The 27839-nt window shown below is 39.5% G+C and overlaps 1 protein-coding gene and 1 pseudogene across 2 annotated transcripts in view; both read right to left on the bottom strand.

The window, feature by feature from the left end:
- Positions 1-27839, bottom strand: part of DCP1A (decapping mRNA 1A) — a 54755-nt gene that overhangs the window by 16757 nt on the left and 10159 nt on the right. The window contains exons 1-3 of one of the 2 annotated variants that reach the window (XM_032322233.1): positions 17190-17193; positions 8215-8281; positions 3340-3478 (exon numbers count right to left, since the gene is read on the bottom strand). In XM_032322233.1, the coding sequence (XP_032178124.1) occupies positions 3340-3478; positions 8215-8222 (147 nt within the window). In that variant the 5' untranslated portion in view covers positions 8223-8281; positions 17190-17193. Of the gene's footprint in view, positions 1-3339; positions 3479-8214; positions 8282-17189; positions 17194-27839 lie in introns of those variants that run through there. The other variant, XM_032322227.1, reaches the window with a different exon arrangement.
- Positions 9176-10235, bottom strand: LOC116578196 (annotated as a pseudogene).

Consider the following 27839-nt stretch of genomic DNA (forward strand, 5'->3'; position numbering starts at 1 on the left):
TTGTTATTTTCAGGAGAGGCTGGATACCTTGGCAACAACCAGCCAGAGCTGAGCTGCAGGTGACCCTCTGATGCCAGGCCAGGCTCTGTCTGCATCAGGTCCGCCCTGACCCGCTGCACGTGCTCCCGTAGCCCATGTCGTTTGGGGGACAGCTGAGTCTCCTATATTAACTCAACATGAGCTACAAAATGGGTTATGCTTTAAAAGGTCTCTGGAACTTCAGATATTTTTTCATACATGTGCAGGACTGTTCTTGGAAAGTTTCCTGAGTATGTTGATGACACTCTAGTATTTGTATGGATTGGGGGAAGTGGACAATCAAAAACTTTCTTGAGGTTAATTTTACAGTATTTGGTAAAAACCTTAAAAATGTCAAAATCCACAGTACATACCCTCCCCAAAGACTGATGAATCACAGACCTGTACCCCTGAAACGAATAACTCATTATATGTTTAAAAAAAAAAAAAGTCAAAATCCTTTGATCTATCAATTCCATTTCAAGTAATTTACCTTAAGAGAAAATGTCCAACATGAAGACTTAGCTACAGGATATATTTCTGAGTTCTTAAGAGACTCACAAAAACCCCCCAGCGTATTATTTATGTAAGGCATGGAAGGAAAAATATGCAGCTATTAATATCACTGTTCTCTTTTTCAAAGACTTTTCATTCTACCAAAAGAAATCTCACAGGGACTCCCTGTGAGATGAACAGCTACTGTCACAAAGACATTGCTCTTTGGGAAAAAAACTAGTTATGAAAGAGTTAATAAAATAGACTTTTAAAACTAGTTAATACAAGTAGTGTAGAGAAATGTACCACACACACTGGGACATACTTTTGGAAGGATACATAATCAAGTATTATCAGTAATTATTTCTAGTGGTGGGACTGTGTCTTTTTCTTTTCTAATCGTTAAATATAAAATACAAACAACCCCACAAAAATCTAGGATAATTTCTGTGGTTAGAAGCAACGTAACAAGGAGCAACTGTAAAGGACTATGGGCTTAGTTAAAAAAGGTAAGTTGGTCGAAACAAACTATGGGACTGCCAGGGAGGTGTTTACTATAGACTGTTCTTATCTCCAAGCAGTTTCTACTATAAATCCTTCACCCCAAAATCTGGAATTTCATTCATTGCATGACACACAGTGGATGGGGGTTTTAGGATTGGGAGCACATCCCATTGCTGAGGTGTGGTTTGTACCCTGCCCTTGACTCTGTCAATCTAAGTCTCTACCTAAAGATAAACGAAGGAGCCATCTGGAACTGTGCTGCAGCTGACAGCGTGCACGCAAACACTGAGATATGAATTCATGGGTCACTGCTAATACCAAGCCCATTTGGTGAGATGACAGGCAAGTGCAGATAAGAAACAAAACTGTTCTTTCAGGAAGCTCCGTCTATGTACAGATAGTTTTCAAAAACAGAAACAATGCGTCATAAAATAATTGCTAAAGATTTGACTAAGTTCCCAAAGGTTTTAGTTTTAGACATCATTTTATTTATCCCACACCATGGGAACATTTTCTTTACAACAGTTATTTACTACGGTACTCCCCATATTCTAACTTTCACAATGTGTATTAGCCAGAAATCAGGTCAGATTTTCAGACTGCCTGCTTGACCTCAAGTACCTTGATAGCTCTGTGTACAAAAACTAAGCTTCCGTTCCTCTTTCATTTTGTGGCCACTCTCTCCTTAGTCTGAGGGGTAGGCTGGGGCACCTTCTAGAATGCCAGCTCTGGTGTACAGGCCCGACACTTTCTGTCCTGTGTGGCAGCACTGTGACCTAGTCATCACTACATATGTGTCACAGAGCCCTGGGTTTATTAGTTACCTGTTATCAGAACACAGAAAAGCCTCTATAAAAACTGAAAGAGGCATCTGTGTAGGTAATCCAGATCTTATTAAGGATATGAGGGGATCTGGGGGGAATATAAGGTGCCTTGCAAGTACAAAAAGTGATTCTTAAAATTTATTCTCATCCAGTTCCCTAGACATCAATGAATCTACTACAGAGATGACTGCTTTTCCTAATATTAATTTTCACAGATCCAGAAATTCCTCCTAATTCTCTATGAGACACTGAGGCATTTGGTATAACTTGAAACTTCTCATGGACTCCACGTAGTACTTCTCTACACCGGAAATGGGCCTTCCTTTGGTGTCTAAATAGAACTTCCTTTGTTAGAGGAAACTCCCTTCCAGAGCACTACTTCCAAAGTTTGCTTCCTAAACTAGATTCTTGAGATGCTAAAGGGGAGTTATGTGAAAATGGTCCTGTGGTTAAATTAACTTGGGAATTTATTATAGGACTCTCAGAGTCTTGAGCATTGCAAAGCCCCATGAAGATGGGGGAGGAGGAGCCACGTAAACAATGTTTCCTGAACTCACTTGACCAACTGGAACCTTTCCGTAAAGATCACTTGCTAACCATGTAGAGGCTAGTGTTAGAGCAGAACCGTTTGGGAAACATACCAGAGAGTGGTTTTCATACCTTATTCCTTAAACTTTGGGTGAGGTGAGGATTACACAAAAAATGAAGAAAATACTTAATAAAATACAAGTAAAGAGTAAGGTGACAATTACAATTCCACAGCTACAAAGTGCCGCAGTGGGAACCTTCAGTCCTGCTCCTAGGAAGCGTGGGGCTCTGAAGTGCCCACCTCAAGCAAAAAGCCAGGACAGTTCCAAAGCCACATGTACAGTTTGAAGACAACTAAGGAAATATGCACTGCTTGACACACAGCAGACAGTTCGTAAGTGTGTATTAAATAAATTAACAAATGCACTGCAACTTCCATTTTATTCAACCTGGGGAGGAAATGTTATCATTTAACTTTTAAACTAACACACAAAAGACAAAAAAAAAAAAAAAAAAAAAAAAAAGAATTCTAGAAAAGCTTCACATGTGGGTAAAATCCAAATGTTGCTTATTAAAGGCTGTGAATCCACCACTAATTACAGACCATAAATACACCCTTTAGTATTGCGGGTGCAAATGATCAGATTACATAAATTCCTAAGCCCTAGCAAAGACTGCAGGGGTGAACAACAGGCAAGAAGCTTTTCCAGAACTACCTGTTGCAGGCTAACTTCTGCACCCTGAAACCATTTTCTACCATAGTAATGACAGAAAAAGAACATTCTACACTTTCATGCCAACTCAAGGACTCTGAGATAAGCCAATTTCTTTCCCTGTCTTTTGGACTAGAAACAGTAAGATGCACTTTCTTTTTGGACTAATGATCTCTCCTGGCCTTGAGGTAACTTCTGCAGCACATGAGACCCTAGCAGGCCTCCTCCCATCTTGGTCCTCCCAGTCAGCATCTCACCCTCTCATATTCATCCTTGGCTCTGCTTAGCATCTCCAGGATGTCGATGGGCCTGTGGTCACTGCAGCCGTTGGCCTGGCTGGGACTCTGCTTGTCCCGAGCAGCTTGCTGGGACCGCCGTGTCTCCTCTTCTACAACACTAGTGGAAGAGAAACAGGTTTCAGAAAGACTTTAGACACAACCTGATCCATGAACTCTCCTGGTGCTCGTCTTCTCAGGAAATGGAAAGAACGTCGTAGGATACAAATACAAATACAATACAAATGCAGGGCCTCGGTTAGCTCATCCTAGGACTATGTGACTGACTGCTTCACCAGCTCATGCACAGTGATGCCGACTGATGGTGTCTCACTGTTAGGAAAGAAGTATGGAATCTCTTCTAGCATTGGTGGGAGCAGTAAGTTAAAAAAGACGAAATTATTTCTTTCTCTTTTTTGAAGACTCTTAAGACTCAGTCAAGTACCAGGTAGAGTACATTTTCAAATGGACATGCCAGCGAGACAAAGACAGGCTGCAGAGCTGAGGAGCCCACTGTGCAAATTTTGTACCGACACCGGCCTACCGAAGAGGGAGAGGACCTTCTTGAGAAGAGAGGTCTCAGGGAATCTTCAAAGGTTTCCCTTATTCTCTTCTTAGAAATCACTGAATGGGTGGTTGAGGTCAGGGTGATTGTGGCAATGCTCTTTATTTTGATTGGTGCTTATGCTAATTCCGTACTTGAAAATGCATAAAGCAAGAAAAGTTCAAAGTTAAGAATGCCACTGATAGGTTCTTTTTAAAGTTCATTTAGGTTTTAATCCCAGCTTTAATGAACAGGCTTATCAGCCACAGATTATTATGGGCACAGACCCAGCTTGATAACTGTATGAACTGAGAACCTTCTGGATAGTGATAAAGATAGGCAATAAAATAATTCAGGAGCAAAAGTTTTGAGTTTTTGTTTGTTTGTTTTTGAATAAGAGGAGTAGGAAAAGAACAGGCTGCTCAGTGTATGTTCACTGCTTTAAGACAGCCTGCTTAGGAGCTCCCATTAATGTGTGTGGGATGGTTCTTGTATTTGAAAACATTAAACAATACTAAACAGAGCCTTTATTTTTTAAACAGCAGAATCATTCTGAGTTTTTAACATTCTAACATGTATTATGATTCTCCAAGAAGGGTGGGCTTATAAATATTCCCAAGTTTATTTGACCATAGAATCTTCTCCTGAGGTGGGATTTGTTTGGAAAATGCTACTTTAAGATAATGTTATTTCTCTATCTAGAGTCTAATAGCTCTGAATAGGATGACAGGTCAATTTTTTTTTTTTTTTAAAGATTTTATTTATTTGACAGAGAGAACAAGAGAGCACAGGCAGGGAGAGGGAGAAGCAGGGTCCCCACTGAGCAGGAGGCTTATTTGGGGTTCAATCCCAGGACCTGGGATCATGACCTGAGCTGAAGGCAGATGCTTAACTGACTTAGCCACCCAGGCGACCCTGGGATGATTATTTTTAAAATGAATGTACAATCATAGACTTTACAGTAGAGTGAAAGAAGACCTGCATGTGATATGAGGATCTGATCAATTAGAATCAATACTGTTTCTTTTATATTCATACTGGGAAAGGAAGATTGTATTGTCACAGCTGTGGGGTCTGCTGCAAAGGAAAAGAAGACTGGAGAGACATATTGGTTATTTCTTGATGGTGGGTCACAAGCAATTTCACTTTCCTTTTTTGCACTTTTCTTCATTTGCCATAATTAACAGGTGCTCCTTTAATAATCAGGAGAAAAAAAGATTGCTATTTCAAGTGACTTGTATTTACACTCAGTTACAGGCTGCACCGATCTGAATCCACCTTTTCTCAAGATTCAGGTCACGCAGCCTATTTCTCCTACCTCCTGCCATGCTGCCTGGCTTGCCCAGGCTGGCACTCCTCTCCCCTCTGACCTGGAAGGGATCTGTAATTTTGATTCAAAAGAACATTTTTTTTTTCTTTTCTTTCCCTTTTTCTCCTTTCTCCTTTCTTTTCCCTCCCTCCCTACCTTCCTTCCTTCTTCTCTCTCTCTCTTTCTAAATAAACTTTATGCCCAAACAGAGCCTGAACTCCTGACCCCGAGATCAAGAGTAGCGTACTCTACTGACTGAGCCAGCCAGGCACCCCCAAAGGGAAGAACACTTCTAGCAATCACCACTGCTCACCGGTGGAACAGGCCACCTTACAAAGCTCTCCACCGTTGTAAGCAGAAGCTATCCAGATGATGGAAGGGACAGGAATGATGCCTGGACTCTGAAAGGCCTTTTCCGATCCAAACTCTGTGAGGAACACCCCTGCCTCTCGCCCTTCTCTCAAATATGCTCCAAGCCTATCTGTAAAATCAGGAATAAAGCTTACTTCCACGAGTTCCCCAAATCTCATAGCCTATATAAATGTTTATTGTTTTTTTTTTTTTTAAAGATTTTATTTTTTTCTTTATTTGACAGACAGAGATCACAAGTAGGCAGAGAGGCAGGCAGAGAGAGAGGAAAGGAAGCAGGCTCCCTCCTGAACAGAGAGCCAGATGTAGGGCTAGATCCCAGGACCCTGGGACCATGACCTGAGCCGAAGGCAGAGGCTTTAACCCACTGAGCCACCCAGGCGTCCCAAGTGTTTATTGTTAAGAAAAGTTTCTGGCAGAGTGGATTTCCTCTTTAGGAAGAGTCAGCATTTCCTAAGTTTAGTGGATTTTCAACTTTGCCACTGACTAGAGAGATTTCCAAATTCGGATACAGTACAGGTCTAGAAGTTTGCTTGTTCTCCCACACAGCTTCTCGGTTTCTACAAACATCTTTTGGAATACGTCAATTTCTTTACTTGGAGAATTGTTACCATATTGTGGCTGCGGAACAGTGATTGAACAGGATGGGCACCGACAGGCACAGTTATTGACACATAATATATCCATCCCAGGGTCACCTGTGTTTCAGGTTGGCAGAGATGATATTCTGAAATATGTGGCAAACATAGGCTGTTCACAGGCAAAAGTCAGAGCAAGGAAAGATAAAGTAGCCTTTTTTTTATCTTTGGTGACCAGAACACCATTTATCACAAAGTTAATGTTAACATATAAGGTATTCTCTTTGGCCATAAATAGGTCAGACACTTAGAACTCTTTATCAACAGTTTCATGAGGGCACTCTAATCACTTTTAATACCTCCCCCGCTTGTAGTAAAACCAGCCGAAAGCATAAGCAAATGTATCTCTTTGGGCATTTCTCATGAAAGAACCCAAAGGCTCTTCTTTTCCCTTCTGCTTTCTGTTTCTACTCTCTCTCCTTATTTTTTTCCATACAATATTTTCAGATAGGCCTTCAGTCTTTTTTTACCTGACATCTTATATGAGGGTTATCACTGGCCTTGATAGTTTATAAAAAGCTCAAACTGGTTTCCTGTAAATAGCCATTAAAGCTAAAAGAGATACAGTTCTCACTTGGGGACCCCAAAGCTCTCAATCCACAGGAGACAGTCTATACTCCAAAGTCTGGATATTTAAGGAAAATATTCTGGATTTCAGGATAACCAAGACTCAGTAAATCTGTGTCTTCTAAGTAATTAGAAGTAGAGTGCCTTTGCTGTAACTTTCAAAACTACAAAAAAGCAGTCATCAAATAAGCAAATGGCTTTGTAAAAAAGCAGTTTTAATTAATTAATTTCCTGAGAAATAGTGTTGTAAAAAGAAAGTGTGGTTCACGTTTTCAAGCCTGAGGGATCCAAGTTCATTTGGAACATTGTCCGTAGGGGTGTGTGCCCACAGTAATAAACATGGCCACCCTGTAAGCTCACAGCCCAAGCAAACAAAGCAGGAGGCTGACGAACATCCCATCAGGACATATGAGTGGTCCTGGATTAAAATGTCACTGTAGCCATGTGTGCTTCTTGTAAAATGCAAATATACCTGGAACTGAGGTTTGGGGGCTAATTATTTACTTACACATTTACAGAAATTAGTGTAAAATTGGCCTGTTTTAACATGCTAAAAACGAAGACTGTTTTCTTCCAAAGATGTAGGTAAGAACCTTGGAGGAGAGCAAAGGGAATTCTGATTGGACAGAGGGGGCTCCACATCTCTGAGGAAATTCAGGCGAAAACTGTGCGAGGGAAACACAGGTGAGCCAGAACACACTGCCCGCTGCAGCACTCTGCCCAGAGCCGTATTTTACCGCGGGCACCCTCAGCACCAGTATCTTGGGCTCCCAGAATGCAGACCAGCAGTGCCAGCAGCACAGGTAAGCCAGGCGGCTCCCAAGGGCTGGCCTGAGAAAGAACAGTGAGTCCTCCTTCAGAACATTAATTCAATGAAATTATTCTCCCAATTCCAAGATTCCGACATAGAAAACATTTATTGGAATACAACCCAGTGGTGAACTAGGGACTACTAAACCTAAAATTGGTGTGAAGATGAAGTTCATTCACTTGAGGAAAGCATGTGCAGGAGCTCTCCACCAGCTACTGAACGTGGCACCACTCGTCAGAGAGGAAACCTGGAGGGAGCCTGCAGTAAAAGTCCTTTAGTAAAGCCCCTCCAGGTGATGGGAAGGCTGTGCCCTGGGTGTCAGTGGTATCCTCTGGGGTTAGGCAGTCTGACAGCCCTAAGCACATCACCCAACCTAATGTACAAATAAAGAAAAAGACTAGAAGGAAATGAACTAAAACCCTGACAATGGAGTAGTAGGATTACAGATGATTCTAGAGTTCTCTAAGGTTTTCTGCCTCTAACAAACTTCGACAATAAGCAGGAAATCAGGAAAGAAATAAATGACTTAGTAGACTCAGGAACAAAGAGAAGGGTTAAAGTAATTTTTTCATCTCTCATATATCACTAATTAAATCTATGTTGTGATATAAATACTTACTCGGCCATGAGTTTGGCTATGCGGTGACAGTCATTCTTGTCGTAAAACCAGATGCTGTATATCGACACTTGAAAAAGAAAGGAGAGAAAAAGATGAGGGGAAATGAGGTTTCAACATTTGGGTGTATGTAAGTACTACATTATCACCGTGGAATGTCACAGAATTTACCATGAAGCCCTCAGACTGTTAGAAGTTCCTCTAAAGAAAAAAAAAAGCCTCTCCCCTAAACTGTTTAATAAAATTAGGATAGGCAAAATATCCAGATGAAAACTGAAAGCTTGGTTTTGGGCAGAATTACTAGATCTCACTGAGTCCAAGGAGCCACTAAGTGCAAGCAGCACCATTATTTTATGTATTATCAAGAAAGAAAAACACCACCAGTTAAATTCTAACATTGATGTAAGATGCATTCCAAATGGGTATCAAAATATGAAAAAAAAAAAGTGTCTTAGTTATTGAAAACCCAGTTCACCCATCAGCTAATCGAAACACCAGGACCTCTACCAGTCTCCTGAAGCTTGAAATAGGGAATTAGTAGTTCCCGTCAAAACAGACACCGGCTCCAGACCCAGCGCATGACCAGCACCGTTCACACGGGAACCGGAAGTGCCGGGGCTGGGCTCAGTCTATCACTCTTCTTACTTTTCCTTTTTCATTCCTAGCATGGATCGTGTGGTCAACACTAAGAGAACCCTCAGAAGGTATCTGGTAAGTAGGTAAATGAACCTTATTATTACTAAAGGTAACAATACGTAAAAATGACTAAATACTTTCTGAATAAGGTGGAGTAGAAATACTGAATACTTTAGTCAAAATAAACACAAGGATGGCTAGGACTCACTGTTACCACGTGTACCCACTGTAACCCTCACGGCCTGGCTCAGGCCGCACCCTCCCTTCATACTTATGATGACTGGTACAGGAAGTGTAGGTATCATAGACCTTTCTTTTTATATTAAACTTTTTTTTTTTTTTTTTTTTTTAAAACACAGGAGGCAGGATTTTTCAGTGGGCATGAATAAGGAGGGGGCAGTGCCAGTTCTCATGAGTGCAGAGCCTGTCATTTGTCCAAGGGACCATTAATAGGGATATAACTGACCCATAGCCATCTGGGATGAGCTGCTTTTCAACCATCATGTCTTCCAACTCATCTGCATTAAACTTCTTGGAAATGTGGATCTTCCTGTGGCCAGGAAACTTGAACTTGGCCCTTTGTATGGCCTTAATCACATGCTCCTTGCTCTGCAACTTGGTAAGGATGGACATGATGACTTGGCCAACTGTGGACCCCGGCCACTGTACCCTGGGCCTTTCCAAAGGCGCTCTGCCTGTCTGTCTGGAGCACCTCAACCCCAGCATAGGACGGTATCGTGTTGATACAGAGGATGTGGAAGGGGGAGAGCTGCACTCAGATGTGAAACCATCACTGCCACAGCTTTTCACCATGTACTTGTCGGCACAAGTATGGGCAGCCTCCAGGGCTTCAAAGGAGAGATGCTCACACTCATCTGAGACCATGTTGCCACACAGTAGGTACTCATCCATTTTTGCCTTCTTCCGCCTCATGTCAAAGATGCAGATCTTGGCATCAGGGACACCTCTGTATAAGTAAGACTTTGGATATGGCTTGTTTCTTATGATACCAGTAACATGGGTTGTGTGGCAGCCCATGGCGACAGCAGGGTGGCACCCCGAAGGAAGAGCGCTAAACTTTTAATTTTGACGTAATTGTAGCTTCATACACAATTGTAAAACACAAACGAACATGTGTGCCCTCTGTTTCTTCCAATGATAACATTCTGTAAAGTTATAACATAATATAACCAGGCATGGTCACAAGGAACCCTGGTGTCCTTCTATAGTCACACCCTCCCTGCTTGGTCCCTCTCCCCTGTCTCTGACCCCTAGCAAACATACTAATCTGTTCCCCATTTCTTTAACATTGTATTTCAAGAATGTTCTATGTTGGGGCGCCTGGGTGGCTCAGAAGGTTCAAGCCTCTGCCTTTGGCTCAGGTCATAGTCCCAGGGTCCTGGGATGGAGCCCTGCATCGGACTCTCTGCTCAGCGGGGAGCCTGCTTCCTCCTCTCTCTCTGCCTGCCTCTCTGCCTACTTGTGATCTCTGTCAAATAAATAAATAAAATCTTTAAAAAAAAAAGAATGTTATAAAATGGAATTACATAGTTTGCGACTTTCTGAGATTGACTTTTCCGATTCAACATAATTCTCTGGATGTTGATCCAAGTTGTTGCTTGCATCAAATAGTTCATTCCCCCTGCCCTCACCAAACCCTCTCCCTACTTTTGTTTGCTGAGTAGTATATTTCATGGTATGGATGTACCTGTTCAACCATTTATCCATTTGAGGATAAGTGATATGTTTCCAGTTTTCGGCTACTACGAATAAAGCAGCTATAAATGTTCTTGCAAAGGTTTTTTTTGTGAACGGAGTTTTTCCTCTCTGGGCTAAATGCCCCAAAGTAATTACTGAGTCACAGCAGTTGGCATGTTCAGTTTAATAAGAAAGTCTTAACCTGTTCCCCAGAGTAACCCACCAGCAATGTATGAGCAATCCAGTTTCTCTGCATCCTTGCCAGCATTTGTTCTTCTATTTTTAACTTCCTCCATTCTGCACTGATAGGTATATAGTGGCATCTCACGGTGGTTTTAGTTTACATCTCCCTAATAGCTAAAAATGCTAAAAGCATCTTTTCAGGTCCTCCTTTGTCATCCATATATCCTGTTTAGTCAAGGGTCTGCTCATGTCTTTTGCCCCTTCTAACTGATTTTTTAAAAAAATATTTATTTTTTTCATTTACTTGAGAGTGAGTGAGTGAGCGAGCACGAGTGGGAGGGTCAGGAGAGGGAGAGAGAATCTGAAGCAGACTGCGCTGAGCATGGAGCCTGATGTGAAGCTCAATTCCATGACCCTGAGTCTAAACCAAGAGTCTGATGTCCAACCGACTATGGCACCCAGGAGCCCCCTAATTGATTTTTCTTTTTTTTTTTCCGGTTGAATTTTAGTTCTTTATATATTCAAGATACTAGTCCTCTGTTGGATATATATGTGGTTTGAAGATATTTTCTCCCTGTCTGTAGCTTGTTTTTCATTCTCTTAATAAGGGCTTTACAGAGCAAAAGTTTTTAATTTTGACAAGGTCCAATTTATGAATTTTTCCTTTTACGGATCATGCTTTTGGTGTCAAGTCAAAGAATATTTTGCTGATAGACCCCTAGTTCCAAAAACTTTTCCTAAAAGGTTTACAGTTTTACATTTCAGTCAGTGATCCATTTTGAGTTAATTTTTCTAGAAAAATATTTAGGTTAAGGTCCTTTTTTTTTTTTTTTTTTGGCCTAATTGCTCCAGCATCATTTGTTGAAAATGCTCTCCTCCCTCTCTCTTTCTTAAAAGATTTATTTTAGAGAGAGAGAAACTTCAGCAGACTCCTCACTGGGCTTGGAGCCCAACTCGAGGCTCAATCTCACAACCCTGAGATCAAGACTTGCACTGAAACCAGGAGTCAGATGCTCAACTGACTGCGCCATCGAGGGGCCCCTGCTCTCCTCTCTCTATTGAGGAATCTTTTTTACCTTCGTCAAATGGCACCTGGGCATATTTTTGTGGGTCTATTTCCTATTTTGTGTATTTCATCCCATTTATTTATGCACGTATCCCTCCACCAATACCACATTGTCTTGATTATTGCTGCTATATAGAAGCTTTAATATTGGGTAGAATAATTCCTCCCACTTTATGCATCTTTTCCAAACTGTTTTAGCTTCTACAGCCTATGCCTTTCCATATAAATTTTAGAATCGTTTGTTTATGCCTACAAAAATCCTTGCTGGTATTTTGAAAGGAAGTGCTTTAAACCTATAGACCAATTTGGAAATAGATGAATTTGTACTATGTAGAGTCCTTCAATACATAAATACAGTCTACATCTCCATTTATTCAGGTTTTTAAAAAAATTCTTTCATTAGTATTTTGTAATTGTCAGCACATAGATCCTATACATGTTTTGTTAACTTTATGCCTAAGTACTTAATTTTCTTTTTAAGAATTATAAATGGTAGGGTTTAAAAAAAAAGTCTATTTATTTTTATTAATCTCTACACTCAATGTGTGGCTCAAACTCACAGCCCTGAAATCAAGAGTCACATTCTCTTCCGACTGAGCCAGCTGGGCACCCCAAAATGGCAGTTTTTAATTGTGACTGATTTTTGAGTGTTGATCTCGTAACCTCATACCTTACACCAAACTCATTAGTTCTAGAAATTTGTACCTAGGCAGTCCTCTTTTATCTGTGAATAACACTTACATTATTTCTTTCTCTTTCCTTTCTATTCCAATTTGTAGGCTTATTTTTCCTTCTTGCCTTACTGCAGTGGTTAGAACTTTCAGTGCTGTGTTGCAGAGCTGTGTTGACTGTGGACATCCTTGTCTTATTCTCAATCTTAGAGGGAAGACACTCACCCTTTCACTATAAATATAATGTTGGCTCTAAGTCTGTTGTAGATGCTCTTTATCAAGATGACATAGTTCACTTCTATTCCAACTAGAGAATTTTTATCATGGATGGATATATAATTTTTTTCCTGCATCAAAAAACACAAAATATGATCACGTGTTATTTCTATTTCATATTTAGTCTCGATATGATGGAGTAAATTGACTGATTTTCAATAGAGAACCAGCTTTGCAACTCTGGAATAAAACCCATTTGGGCATCACTTATATCTCTTTTCTCTATATTGTTGAGTTTGCTTCTATTTGGTTGAGGATTTTTTTTTATCTAGTTCACGAGAGATACTGCTTTGTGGGTTTTGTTGTTGTTGTTGTTGTTTGTATAGTCTTTGCCTTGTTTGGGTATCAGAGTAATGCTGGCTCTGTAAAATCAGTTGACAACTTATCTTTCCTTGTCTGTTTTCTGGAAGAAACTGTAAGATTAGTGTTAATTCTTTGAACTCTCCAGTAAAACCATCTGGGCCTGGATATTTCTTTTCCTTTTAAATTATTAATTCAATTTCTTCAAGGGCTAATGGATTATTCACGTCCTCTAATTTATCTTGGTTGAGTTTTGTAGTTGGGGTTTTCAAGGTTCATTTCTTCTAAGTTATCAAGTTTGAGTGTAAAGTTATTCATAGCATTGGTTTATTACCCTTTTAATGTCTGGAGAATCTACAGTGATATCCACTATTCTATTCCTGATACTGGTACTTTGTGTCTTCTTATTTTGGTATTACAAAAGGTTTATCAATTTTATTGACCTTTTTAAAAAAATTTTAAAAACCTAGCTTTTTGCTTAATTGTTTCCATATTTTCAACATCATTGATTTATTCTGTGCTCATTTTTATTCTTTCCTTATTTCTATATGCTTCGAGCTTATTTTGCTCTTTTTTTTAAAAAAAGATTTTATTTATTTATTTGACAGTAGATGGAGAGGCAGGCAGAGAGAGAGAGAGAGAGAGAGGGAAGCAGGCTCCCTGCTGAGCAGAGAGCCCGATGCGGAACTCGATCCCAGGACCCTGAGATCATGACCTGAGCTGAAGGCAGCGGCTTAACCCACTGAGCCACCCAGGCGCCCTGAGCTTATTTTGCTCTTGTTCTTAAAAGTTCCTGAAGTGAGAATTTAGTAGGTTCTCAGCCAGTGTCACTTGAAAGGGTGGCTAGGCCTGGCTAGGCCACCTGGTGGACCTCTTCTGGAGAAGGGAGCCTCCAGCCTTCACAAATGAAGACTGCTTCCCAGGCTAGGTTGGTGATGTGGCTCCTCCTCTACCCCTGCACCTTGCCTTCATGGAAGGGAAGGAAAGAACTCCCTTGGTGGTCACTTACTGCCACCAGGGCTTCTAATCCTTCCTGTCAGTTTTCCTGGGCTTACCTGATACTGTTGGCAGGACTCCCACTAGATCCAGGAGGGGAATGGGCCTACCTGATCTGTCTTGTGTTGCTAGGCTGGAAGTCAACAAATACCAGACGTGGGTGCCCTTCTTCTGTTGGGTGAGAGGGTTTTAAGACCTGCTGCTGGGTTGTTTTGCCAGTCCTGGGTCTTCCTTTTTCTACCTTTCAGAGTTCTCCCAATTGTCTCTTGTGCTTTTTCTGCGTTTTTATGGTTATAAACGGGGAGAAGCAAGGAGAGACAAGTCTGGGCCATCTTGCTTGGATGAGAAGTCTCATTATAAATTTTCATGGAAAGACTAAGGGGCTTATTAAAAATCGGAGATTAAAAGTCTGAGAACTATAGCTAGAACTCAGATATTCCCACTACTAGGCCAATAATAACATCACACAGCCACTGCCTCATTACATGAAATAATGTAAAATTTTTTATAGAAACAATACAGAGCCCTGTATCAGGCTCCCTGCTTGGTGGGGAACCTGCTTGTCCCTCTCCCTATGTCCCTTCCCCCCTGCTCATGCACTCTCTCTTAAATAAATAAATAAAACAAGAAACTTTAAAGATCTTTTCATATCTATTATTTGTACTCTACTAACATACATTAATACGTATTGATACAGTTAATTGGGAAAGCCAGTTAGAAGCTTTTTAAAAATTGAGGCATAACTGACATAAAATTATTAGTTTTAACTGTATAATGTAATGATTATTTGTATATATTGTAAAATGGTCACCATAGGAAGTTCAGTTAACACCCATCACCATACATAGTCACAAAATTTTTTCTTGTAAGGAGTACTTTCAAGATCTACTCTTAGCTACTTTCAAATATGCAATACAGTGTTAACTCGTGACCAGGCTTTATATCACATCCCCATGACTTACTCATTCTGTAACTGGAAATTTGTACCTTTTGACTCCCCTTCATTCATTCTTCCTCCCTCCCTCTGACTCAGGCAACCATAAATCTGTTCCCCATATCCATGAGCTTGGTTTTTGTTTCTGTTTTTCCTTAATGATTCCACATATACTGGGGCACCTGAGTGGCACAGTTGGTTAAGTGTCCGACTCGTTTCGGCTCAGGTCATCATCTCAGGGTTGTGGGATGGAGGCCCGTGGTGGGCTCCATGCTCAGTGCTGAGTCTACTAATGCTTCTTTCCCCTTTTCCCTCACTCTAAAAATAATTAAGTGAATTAAAAAAAAAAAAAGATTCCACATATAAGTGAGATCATAAAGCATTTATCTTTCTCTATTTATATTTAGCATAATACCTCAAGGTCCATCCCATGTTGTCACAAAGGTAAGAAATCATTCTTTTATGGCTGCGAATTATTCTGTTCTATGTATATACATATTCCTTATCCATTCATCCACTGATGGACCCTCAGGTGTATCCATATTCTGGCTGTTGTAAGTAATGCTATAATAAACATGGGGGTGCATATATCTTTTCAAATTAGTGTTTTCACTTTTTTTTCAGATATATACTCTGAAGTAGAATTGCCAGATCATGGTGGTTCCACTTTTAATATTTTGAGGAATGTCCATACTGTTTTCCACGGTGGATGAACAATTTACAGTCCTAGCAACAGTGCATGAGGGTTTCCATTTCCCCACATTATCACCAACACTTGTTCTTTCTTGTCTTTTTGATAACAGCCATTCTAACATATATGAGATGATATCTCATTGTGGTTTTAATTTGTATTTCCCTGATACTAGTGACGTTAAGCATCTTTTCATGTACCTGTTGGCCATCTGTATGTCTTCTTTGGAAAAATGTCTATTGAGATCCTCTGCTGACTTTAAATCAGATTATATGTTCTTTTGTTATTGAGTTGTATGAGTTCTTTATATAATTTGGGTATTAGCCCCATATTAGTTATATGACTTGCAAATATTATCTTCCCTTGGGTAGGTCCCCTTTTCACTTTGTTGATGGCTTTCTCTGTCGTGCAGAAGCTTTTTAGTTTGATACAATCTCACTTGTTTATTTTTGCTTTTGCTACTTTTTGCTTCTGGTGTCAAATCCAAAAAATCATGGCCAAAACCAATGTCCAAGAGCTTACCACCTACGTTTTCCTCTAGGAGTTTCATGGTCTCAGGTCTTACATTCAGGTCTTTAATCTATTTCAAATTTATTTTTCTGTGTGATATAAGATAGTAGCCCATTTTCATTCTTTTCCATGTAGCTTGTCCAGTTTCCCTAACATCATTTATTGAAGAGACTGTCTCTTCCCCATGGTTTATTCTTGGCTCCCTTGTTATAAATTCATTTGACCATCCATATATGCGTGAGTTTATTGCTAGGCACTCTATTCTATTCCATTGATCTATGTTATCTAATTTTGTGCCAGTATCATATTGTTTTGGAGACTAAAGCTCTATAGGATATCTTGAAATCTGGGGTTGTGATACCTCTAATTTTTTTTTTTTTTTTTTTTTTTTTTAAGATTTTACTTATTTATTTGACAGAGAGAGAGAGACCACAGCAGGGGGAGCAGCAGGTAGAGAGAGAGGGAGAAGCAGGCTAGCAGAGCAGGGAGTCTGATACAGGGCTCAATCCCAGGACCCTGGGATCATGACCTGAACCGAAGGCAGATGCTTAATGACTGAGCCACCCAGATGCCCTAGCTTTTTCTTCTACCTCCAGAAGAATTTGAGGGGATCTTTTGTGGTTTCAGACAAATTTTAGGACTGTTTGCTCTATTTCTGTGGAACATGTCATGACAATTTTAATACAAATCACACTCAATCTGTAGATTGCATTAGGTAGTATGGACATTTTAACAATTTAATTCTTCCAATCCAAGAGCATGGAATATTTTTTCATTTATTTGTATTCTCTTCAATTTCTTCCATTATGTCTTAAAGTTTTCAGTATACAACAAAAGCTATTTTAACGGGCCATATTTTGTTTCACTCTGAATTAAGGTCATTTTATTCTACGAAAAACTTCACGGCAAATCGCAACTTTAAAGTTCCCTTTTTGATAGAAATAAAAGTTCAATTGGATTTTTTTTCCAACTGTCATTCTAGAGGGATGAAAGCACTGATATACAGAGTGAGTGAACAGCTTCATTTTATGAATGAAGATCATGAATGTGAATTTTTTCCTATCCTGTTCACAAGGGGGCTTTTCTGGTGGAGAAGCCCTCCAGTTTCATTAAAACCGTCCTTGACTATTGGGCTCCACATCTGACCATGGGTCCTGCAGGTGACTGTGCCCAGTACCACCAGGCACCCAGGCTGACTCTGGTTTTCTGAGCATTCGGCCTGCTGTGAATAGTTTTCCATGTTTGGACCCAGGTTCATAGCCCCTCTTCTAGTCACAGAACTTCGAAACACCACCACCGTTTCAAACAGAATCAATGTCTAATGAATAATGAGTAATTTTGGGATATTTTACATCATGTAAGTAAATAGAATGAATTTAGTTTTGACAGCCCCTTGACAAGGAACACAGAGGAGGCTTTGTTACAGAGGAGATATTTATTAAACATTATCTTCTACAGGGTCTTAGTTATGTTCCTAATCCTTGCAGCTAAGGATTGCTCCTACATAGAGTAAAAATCAGATTGAGCTCTGAGAAGGCTCCATATATGGCAATTAAATACAACCATCTTTCTTTAAATATGCCTCTTTCAATCCCGGCTAAAGAACATAGAAAACACAAGAGTCTGAATACAAGATTCCAGTTCTCCTCTAATGGACACACCCCTACAACTTAAGCAGTGATGAGAAAGTTTATGATACACATTACATCAGGCTCACAGAAGAACACACAACATTTTCTGGGCTAAACTGGGGCACTTAGTAATGTTTTCATAGTGGGTTGCAAACCCAGCTCTTAAGAATTTCATATTGATAATCAAAATAAGCCCAAGAGAGCTGTCAACTTATGTTGACAGTACTTTACTGACATCCTCCCTTTCTCCTTTGAAGAAATGCACTATAATTTAGAAATAAGACACATGCCGCCTTCTACTCTTGTACATTATCAAATAAACTGCCAAAAAGAGCCAAACACTTTGAAAGGCATGTTTGCAGAAGAAATAAAGATAAGGAAGCCATAACGATAGCTTAATGGGTAAAGGATAAGAGTCACACTCGATTCTGCCAAAAGTGGACCTGTAGAGGTTCAGACACGCATCCAAGAATCAGCTCTGTCTGCCAACATATCAAACGCTCAGTTCATGCAACTGGCAAGGAGGCTCTGGGAGCTGCCCCTGAGCCTGTCACTGTCATCGGTGAGGAAAGACAGACAAGTTTCCAGATAGCTAAGATCATGGAGGACCTGTCTTCAAGCCAAAGCCACATATTCTTCCCTCAAGAGAACTTCCACTCTACGGCCCAACACATTCTGGGAACAATTCACTTGCTGAAGCATCCTGAAATAATTTTCCTTGATTAACTACAGCACAGAAGATTTAAGGATTTGACGATACAGTATTATTTAGCAAATAATGATGGCAGCCTGATTTATAAATGGCTTTTCTCAAGATGAAAGCAAACTATTTAGTTATTGAACCCCCACCATATAGTGTGGCTGTTAACAGCTGTCCCAAGTAAGTCGTGCTGTATAGGCAAGTCACTGAAGGGTTGGGGGTGTGGTAGGGCACTGATTACCTTTAGGTTGTACTTCCATTAAAAATACAAAAATTCTGAAAATAATATCCAAAATTAAATATTGCCTTTGCTTTTTAAATGGTACTATCTTTTGAAAGTGTGAAAAACAAGACTGACAAAGATTAAAAGTATTAGATCATTTAATATTGAGACATTTTTAAAAAGCTGAAGGGCAAGAGTTTTACATTTCCCCAGAGAGCCCACTTTGAAGATCTAGCAGTCTATTATGAGCTGATGTTAAATCTCACTCTGCTTCTCATCTGGAATGGTGTATGGCATGCAGAAGATCAAGAAAACCCAAATTAATTTGGAGCCTTTGTAAAAATCCCTTGAGACTTCTTGAGATGCTGTAAAATGTCACAAAAACAGAGCTGGGAATCAGTCTCATGCACATGTTGTCTTTTTGATTCATTTATTATTTAGATCTGACCTACTTTCTAAAAGGATTTGAGGAGGTTGGAGATTTTCTCAGTATGGTGCCAAGATGAAAAGGGGCTTTGATAAAAGCTTTTTGGCAATGGTATTAAGAGTTATAAAATTTCTAAAGATGATACTGACAAAGATACCCTATACCGGGAAAGAAAAACAAGAAAATGTGCTTTGAATATAGACAAAAACATTTATTCTAGACATAGGGAAAATCCTTCTGATTATAAAATATAAGAATGAGATAGATTGGGTGCCTGGGTGGCTCAGTTGGTTAAGTGACTGCCTTCGACTCAGGTCATGATCCTGGAGTCCCAGGATCGAGTCCCGTATCGGGCTCCCTGCTTGGCAGGGAGTCTGCTTTTCCCTCTGACCCTCCCCCTTCTCATGCTCTCTCTCTCTCAAATAAATTAAAGAAAAGAAAAGAATGGAATAGATGGGGCGCCTGGGTGGCTCAGTCGTTAAGCATCTTCCTTCAGCTCTGGTCATGATTCCCGAGTCCTGGGACCAAGCCCCACATTGGGCTCCTTGCTCAGCTGGAAGCCTGCTTCTCCCTCTCTCACTCCCCCTGCTTTTGTTCTCTCTCTCTCTCTTGCTGTGTCTCTGTCAAATAAATACATAATATCTTAAAAAAAAAAAAAAGAATGGAATAGATTATATAAACATAAGCCTCTCTTGGCTAGTGAAAAAGCAAATGCCCCTGCCTGGACAGATCACTTCCTTTAGGACAAGAATAAGCCTGAAGGCTCTATATCAACGTTAAAAGGTTCGGAAAGAGAGAGAAGAGAAAGGCTCTGAGATGGAAGGTAGAACACATGCATATAGGAAAAGTGTATGGAGCCAAAGACTACCCAACCTAGGATTCTGACAGGAGACTGTGGTAGGAGGCAAAGAGGCATGCAAGGAAACTCCATGAATCTGTACATATTGCTGGTGAACGTGATTCAGTTATCTCAGCAGCTGACCTGTTCTGGCCAAAACACACATCTTAAAACACCAATGAACACTAACATGGTAGAGAAAGACTACACTTTCTAAAATTTACACTGCAATGTCTATTTACTGAACATTGATTAAAAGACATAGGCCAGGACATTCTAAACTGCTATTCTGTAAGTTCTCTGGTTTATTATTTTAAAATTTGGTGCCCCTCTCTAAATTAAGCCAAGTCTGAAACTGTTTACCGGCAATATTGCTTCCACACTCCCTTTTAATACTGGGATTTTAGTACAGGATTCAGACACATGAAATGATCATTGAATTTTTGGAGGGAAATTAGAAAGGTAAACCCAAGAATATCACAACTATTCGTTCTTAATTACAAAAATTTTCTATTCTTAAACAATGGGCAACCCCCAATAAAAAGTGAGTCACACTAGGGTTTTATGTGTACTGTAGGGTTGACTGCCATGACTGTCACACAATACTCATTCCTTAAGGCAGAGCATCTCCTGTGTTTGTACTTGCAACTGATTATGGGTATGCCAAATGTTGGATCGGTCCATCCCCTGGTGGTCTGTTCATCCCAGTGTGCCACACAGAAATGATCATTTTTATGTATCACAAGGGACAATAAAGGGTGGGAAGCATGGCACCTGGCCGCCATGGACTGTCATGGGCTCCCCAAAATCTACACGTAGGGTTTTGGGAAAGAGATCAGATAGTGGTGTAGGAAAAGGGGGACATTCTTTTCTCTCCTTTCCCTAACTAACTTCTCTGCTACATATTTTTCTGCCACTTTACTAAGAGATTATCCAAACCTGCGCGGTTAAGGCAAATGCCCACCAGGATCATGAGGGTGTGGTGGGATCAGAGAGGCTGTGGTGCGCATGCTCTGCCCAGAGCTCCTGCTGACTCCCAGTGCTTGCAGGGATGCAGGTGCTGTGTGGCCTTCACAAGAAGGAAAGCTAGAAATCCAGGTGTATGTGCAAAATATCCTTATTTTTAAATGTTGGTAGCAAATGCTTATCGCATGCCTTCCTTTTAATTAAAAACAAAATCAAAAACAAAAAAACAACTGCACATGCTTGAAGCAATGACTCCGTAAGCAGCTAGAACTGCCTGGATCCTCCAGGGGACCCCACTCTACAGGGGCTTCAAATCTTCTTGGACTAGAGGTTACTCTGTTTCCATTTTTACCTCCACAACGAGCTTCACTTTGTAAACACAAGATGAAACCTAGATTTATACACATTAAGAACATATTTCTGCCACTTAGCTATATGTAATTGTTGCTTTCCTTTGTGAGTTCTCAGAAGAGGAAACATTATTTAAAAGAGATAAATGGGGGGCACCTGGGTGGCTCAGTGTGTTAAAGCCGCTGCCTTTGGCTGAGGTCATGATCCCAGGGTCCTGGGATCGAGCCCCGAGTCGGGCTCTCTGCTCAGCGGGGAGCCTGCTTCCCTTCCTCTCTCTCTGCCTACCTATGATCTCTGTCTGTAAAATAAATAAATAAAATCTTAAAAAAAAAAAAGATAAATGGTGCATGCATTGCTAACTTTTAAAACATTTGTAATTAGGGTAATACCACATATACACAAAAAGTTAAAATTCCTTTTTACCTGACAACACTACTTTAGGGAGAATAAAAGCAGTACTTAACTAAGGACAGAGAAAAGAATCTGCTTTGGAAATCTGGAAATGTTCATGGACTTCCGAAAAAAGCTAACCAGAAGGTACCTGGTAGAGGTTCCATTAGAGGCTCTCCTAGAACACTCTACAGTGGCCTCCAATAGATAGAAAGCCATACAGACATTTGAAACTTCTGACCTCACAGCACCACCAGGTCAGCCCTGGAGTCCAAGTCACTCTATGTTTTCATGTGTTTTTACCTCTTCAGTCTACTAACGTGGCAACAGCAAGGCTCCTTCCTTATCTTCGTCCAGAAGGCCAGATTAATGCAGTTGCCACAGATCTTTCTCCTACACTGATAGCAGAGTCACACTAACCACAGCAGAGCTGCTGCTGCTGGTGGAAGACTGCCTTTCTCCAGGCTGGTCAAGCAGCACTCTGCTGGATTCAAAGATCAGAGAAAAAAAAGGACTGCGGTGTTTTTTAAAACTGTTTATAAATTCCTCTTTTAGTTTGGAGGTAGAAGTCACACTTTTTGACTTGACAAATTGTAAACTTCTTTTGCAAGGACATTTCCCGCTCTGTGCTCTAAGTCTGAAGATGTGTGCAAATGCCAATAGCCACCTGCCATCTCTACTATGCTAAGTCTTGCCCTTGAACTGAGAAAGGGCAAGCAGAAACAAAAAAAAAAGTACACACTGCAATATTTCTTCTACTAAAACTTTCCATCTACTAGCTGCATTTTCAACACTATGGAAATGAATCACCCTGCCTTTTCTAGTGATCTAATTTTAATTAAAAATGTTCTCTATCAAGAGACTGATGCCCGATATAAAGGAAAAGTTGTAAGTGAAGTGGAAACAAAGGGGTACTTCTCACAGGCTTTTGGAGGTAAGTTCTTAAAAATATTAAATAGTAATAATATTTTTATTTTCAATTGCTTGTTACAGTGATTTGTTGTTAATAAGCAGGTTATAAGACAATATACTTTGTTCATTTTTTCAGAAGTACTTCAGGATTACAGAAAACATTTGAAAATATTAAAAGTGGTATTCAGTGGGAGATCTATGCCTTAAGGCAACAAAACAATTGTCCTTGTTTCTTTCGGTAAAAAAAATGCCAAGTCTAACATGCACATAAAGTAAAATAATGTTATTTTTTTGGCTAAAACCACAATCATACACTGGTCTAAGGAGAAAGTAGGTTTGAGGAAAGAAAACCTAGACTGGACACTCCTTCTAATTAATGGATCAGTGTTGCTGCTAAAAATGATAAACAAACAAACAAACATCAACAACAAAAAACCCAACATGTAAATATTCCCACAGTCCTTCTGGTGGATCAGATTTTCACCAGTACTGGTCTAATTTACAGCTGATAATTTTCTAATCATACATCTTAAATTATTAATTTTATCATTAATTAACAGAGCTTTTAGGAATAAATATTCATAGCACTGGAATTAATATAGTAACATATTTCATTAAGAATCTTCACCCCTACCTTAAGTTCTAACATAATTTAATGACTTCTGCTTGTAATTCTCTAAGAAAATACAACAGAACCTCAGCACTAAAAAGATAACTAAAATTCTTTAAAAGTACAGAATAGTTTTATCAAAATGGTATAGTGCTTGATAGAGTACTTGGTAAATGACAAATAAATATCAATTCAATAAATACCACTGAATTCAGTATCACAAATTCAATAAATATCACTGAATATGATGTCTGAGTTAAATAATCAGCCTTCTAGTTTTAAACAATGGAAAAGACAATACTGAAATACTTTTTGCAAAAGGAAATCATCAAATGCCAGAATTGACTTTATAGAGCTTAATGGGACCACAAACCTTTACTTTCATAGCTTTAATTAACCAAGTTATAATGTACACTGCCTAGCTGTAACAGAGAGAAAAACCAGCTTTGCTCACTTTTACTTTTTTGTTGATTCATGTACCAAATTTTGGATTTAAAAAAAAAAACCTGTTCGGAAGCCTTTACAGAGGCAACCCTCTCGGGTCCCCTCCCTCTTCACTCAATCAACTTTGCTTTAAGCCTAAAACAAAAATAGAAAAACCCTTTACAGAATATTCTTGGGACATCTCACAATTAAGTCATAAAGTGGTGCCCACAGAAGTAGAAATCAAAGGGAAAGGACCCTCTGGGACAAACATACTTAGTAAGGTGTGGTGCTCATAGCAGATATTTGCCAAATGCTTGCTAGGAGAACGAACAGTGGGTAAGAGAAGCATGATCTCCTCACTGCACAAGAGTGGACGGTGGAGATACGTGTCCTGTGATAAAATAAGAAATTACAGATCCTGTATCTGCCTTTTCAGAGGCCAGTCTATATGGAGAATAACTGTCCTGATACCATTTTCTGAATAGGACATTGCTTTTAGAATTTTCTTTAGATGTGAGGGGAAAGATTTTAAGTTACTGACCCAACATTTTACTGTTTGTGAGTGTATTCAAACCTATTTATTCCTGAATAAGTTTTGTTGCACTAAGTTTTCTTCTAGGAAACAGTATATATAATCTAAATTTTAAATGTATAGGCAAAAAGGTTCTTCACAGTGATTTGTTTTTAAAAAATGTGTATTGCCTGTATTCAGTTGCACCACATAAAAAATATATACATTATTCCTAATATTGCCCATTATGCTCCCCTACTTTCATTGTTGTTCAATCAATCAGGTTGATTTTGTTCTGTTGTTCTCCTACAATTTCTATGTTCTGAAGTTAATTGCTACTCATCTGTGTATTTTCCTTCACCTTAACCCAGATTTCTCTTTTTCCTTAACTTCTTGGGCTGGTAGGCCTACATATGGTAATTTTTATAAAATTCTAATATGTATTTGAAAAAAATGCAAATTCTTGAATTGCTGGAAGCAGCGCTCTTCATACGCTCATTAGATCAAGTTTAACTGTACTATATAAGTATCTCATAATTAACTGCTTTATCTGTCAATTACTGAGGTGGCCTGCTAAAATCTCCCATGATGATTAGGGATTTTTAACTTTTGATATGTATATCTGACATACACTACATATGTACCAGTTTGGAATCATTTTATCTTTCAGGTAATTCATTCCTTTTATCATTAGGCGGCAACTTTTACCATGGAGTTTTTAACTGAAATTTATCATGTATGACTAACATAGCTATAGCAGCCTTGTTTGGTTAACAGTCTGATATACTGCATTATATCCCTTTACTTTCAATTTTTCCAGGTTTCTGAGTTTTACATTTTTTGAAAACATTATTCACAAATTCTGTATCTTCATCCAGTCCCAGAATGTCTTTTAATTGGCTATTTTAGCTCACTTGACATTTTGTTCTAGTTATTGACTTATTTCTGCCATTTTATATTGGGCTATTTCCCATGGTGTTCAGTCACTGCCCCTCCCACCCCCCAGTTTGTACTGGTTTAAAAGACTCCTATGTTTTGTAGTGGTTACCCTGAATCATTTGAACACACACAGCTTGATTTAAATCTATGGTTAATCAATTTATTTATTCTCACCCTGGCTGTGGGATGCTTTAGGTCTGATGAGCTTTTACCTGATGCTGTTGGTGCCTAGTATTTTTCCTTCACCTTTTTAACACCTCTACTCAGACTAGTCATTTCACTGTCTTATATAGTCCATGCTTATTTTAATTTAAAACAAAGTAAATCATTTGCTCATTAGTTTGTAAACTTCATTTCTTTCTTCTGTGCTCCATTTTCTTCTTTCTTTTTTTTTAAGTGGGCTCCACAGCATGGAGCCCAAGGCAGAGCTTGAACTCACAACCCTGAGCTCAAGACCTGAGCTGAGGGATGCCTGGGTGGCTCAGTTGAAGCATCTGCTTCCGGCTCAGGTTGTGATCCCAGAGTCCTGGGACTGAGTCCCTCATTGTACTCCTTGCTCAGCGGGGAGACTGCTTCTCTCTCTCCCTGTCTCTTCCCTTGCTTGTGCTTTCTCTGTCTCTGACAAATAAATAAATAAAGTCTTAAAAAAAAAAAAAAGAAAGAACTGAGCTCAAGAGTCAGCTGCTTAACTGACTGAGCCACCTGAGAACCCCACAATATTCTTCTTTCTGAACCAAATTAAATACGATTAAGAATTCAGTTGCGTTAAGAGCATTTTCAACAGCCACATGTGGCAGGTGGCTACTGTACTGGATAGCACTGCTTTAGAAGCACCTACAGCAAGGGGCTGCTAGAGGCAAAAGTTCTGTTTTTGTTTGAAAAGTGCGTTTATTTTGTTCTCCTAATTATTGAATTGAATTAATTCCCTCAGTACTCTTATCCCTTTGTCTTCCAAACTCAGTAGCTGCAACTAAATAGTCTGTCAGTCTAACTGGTGCTCCTCATAAATAATCAATCTCAAGTACCCTTTGGTTGCTTCCGTCTCTTTGTGCATTTCTTTCTCCTTACTATGCTTGGTGTCTTTTCCTACTGCCCAAATCTGAGATTTATGGCTTTTGAATATTCTAGAAAATTTTTAGTTCTAAATCTCTTCAAATACGGTCTCTCCTAAATCTGTTTTATCATTCTGAAAATTCTTCTCTATTATGTGTTAAGACTTTCTAATTCTACCCTCCTGATCATATTTTCCATTCCTTTCCTTTCTTGGATGAATTCTGAGTAATTCCCTCAGATGCCTCTACCAGTTCGTCAATTCTCCTTTCTGTTGTTACAAATTAACTGCTGAGAAATAAGCCAATCAGAGAAAGACAATTATCATATGATCTCACTGATATGAGGAATTTGAGAAACAAGGCAGAGGATCATAGGGGAAGAGAGGAAAAAATGAAACAAGATGAAACCAGAGAGGGAGACAAACTGTAAGAGACTCATCTCAGGAAACAGACTGAGGGTTGCTGGAGGGGAGCGGAAGGGATGGATAGGGTGGCTGAGTGATGGAGATGGGGGAGGGTATGTGTTGGGGTGAGCGCTGTGTATTGTGTAAGTCTGATGAATCATAGACCTGTACCCCTGAAACAAATAATACATTACATGTTAATAAAAATTAACTTAATCAAAAAACAAACAAACAAACAAAAAGCAAAACAGGCAATCTGGGTGTCCCCCAGAAGGATTTTGCATTAGCTTTTGCCAGGTGTCCTAGAATACTCACCAGCTGAAGATCAATTTTTATGTTAATTTTTTGGCCTGGGTAAGAAGTTATACTGAGTGAATGGTATAACCTGAACGCCAAATCTCTTTGAGAAAGCTCATGTTTATATTTATTCAGGGGAGACATTTTCCCTGTTACCCATAGTCCATACTAAGATAGATAAGCTTGCTCATCCTTCTTGTTTGGTGGGCTGGTATCTTTCTAATTAATTAATATGTAGCTAATCAGGGGGCTGGGCTGTACGTAGGTATGGGGTCTCAGCTCCACTTCTCCACCCATGAGAGCTCAAGACCCTGTCTCCTGACTCCATGTAATTGTCATGAGATCCTTTTATGAAGGAGAGCTCCATACCTAGAAACCCCTAATAGCTGGCAGCCAGTGCTGGTTTATAAGCTTCTCACTTCGGCTTTCAGTTTTCACTCTCATGTTGGCCCGCTGAAATGTCCCCTATTCTCTTTTTGACTAAGATGTGCATTTAGTACTTTATACAGCATTTCTAAATGTTTGTAGGAGAAAGATTTCCTGGCATGACACTGCTAGACAGGAGCTGAAGGATATTTTCTTTGATGGACACAGAAGTCCTAGAAATTGAGTCTCCCAAGAATGGTTTTATAATGCAGCAAGTAAAATGGATTTTCTTTACAAATGAAAATAGAAGATCACCAGAATGATAGTAATGCGTTGTTTAAAGAGCAAAAAAAGATGTCTCTCCAACTAATCAGAGATAAAATTAAAACTATCATCAATGTTTTTTAGGGAGAAGTGTCCACAAACTAAAAATCATTACATTAATACAAAGTTTTAGCTGGGAGGGTGCTATGTATTCCAGTATACTGATCAAAATAAACATAACTATGTTTAAATAAACCATGACCCACTGATTAGAACTGCTACTCTTGAGTTTTTTTTTTTTTTTTAAGATTTTATTTATTTGGCAGACAGAGATCACAAGTAGGCAGAGAGGCGGGGGGC

This window comes from Mustela erminea, chromosome 1 (genome assembly GCF_009829155.1).
Source record: "Mustela erminea isolate mMusErm1 chromosome 1, mMusErm1.Pri, whole genome shotgun sequence".
NCBI lineage: Eukaryota > Metazoa > Chordata > Mammalia > Carnivora > Mustelidae > Mustela > Mustela erminea.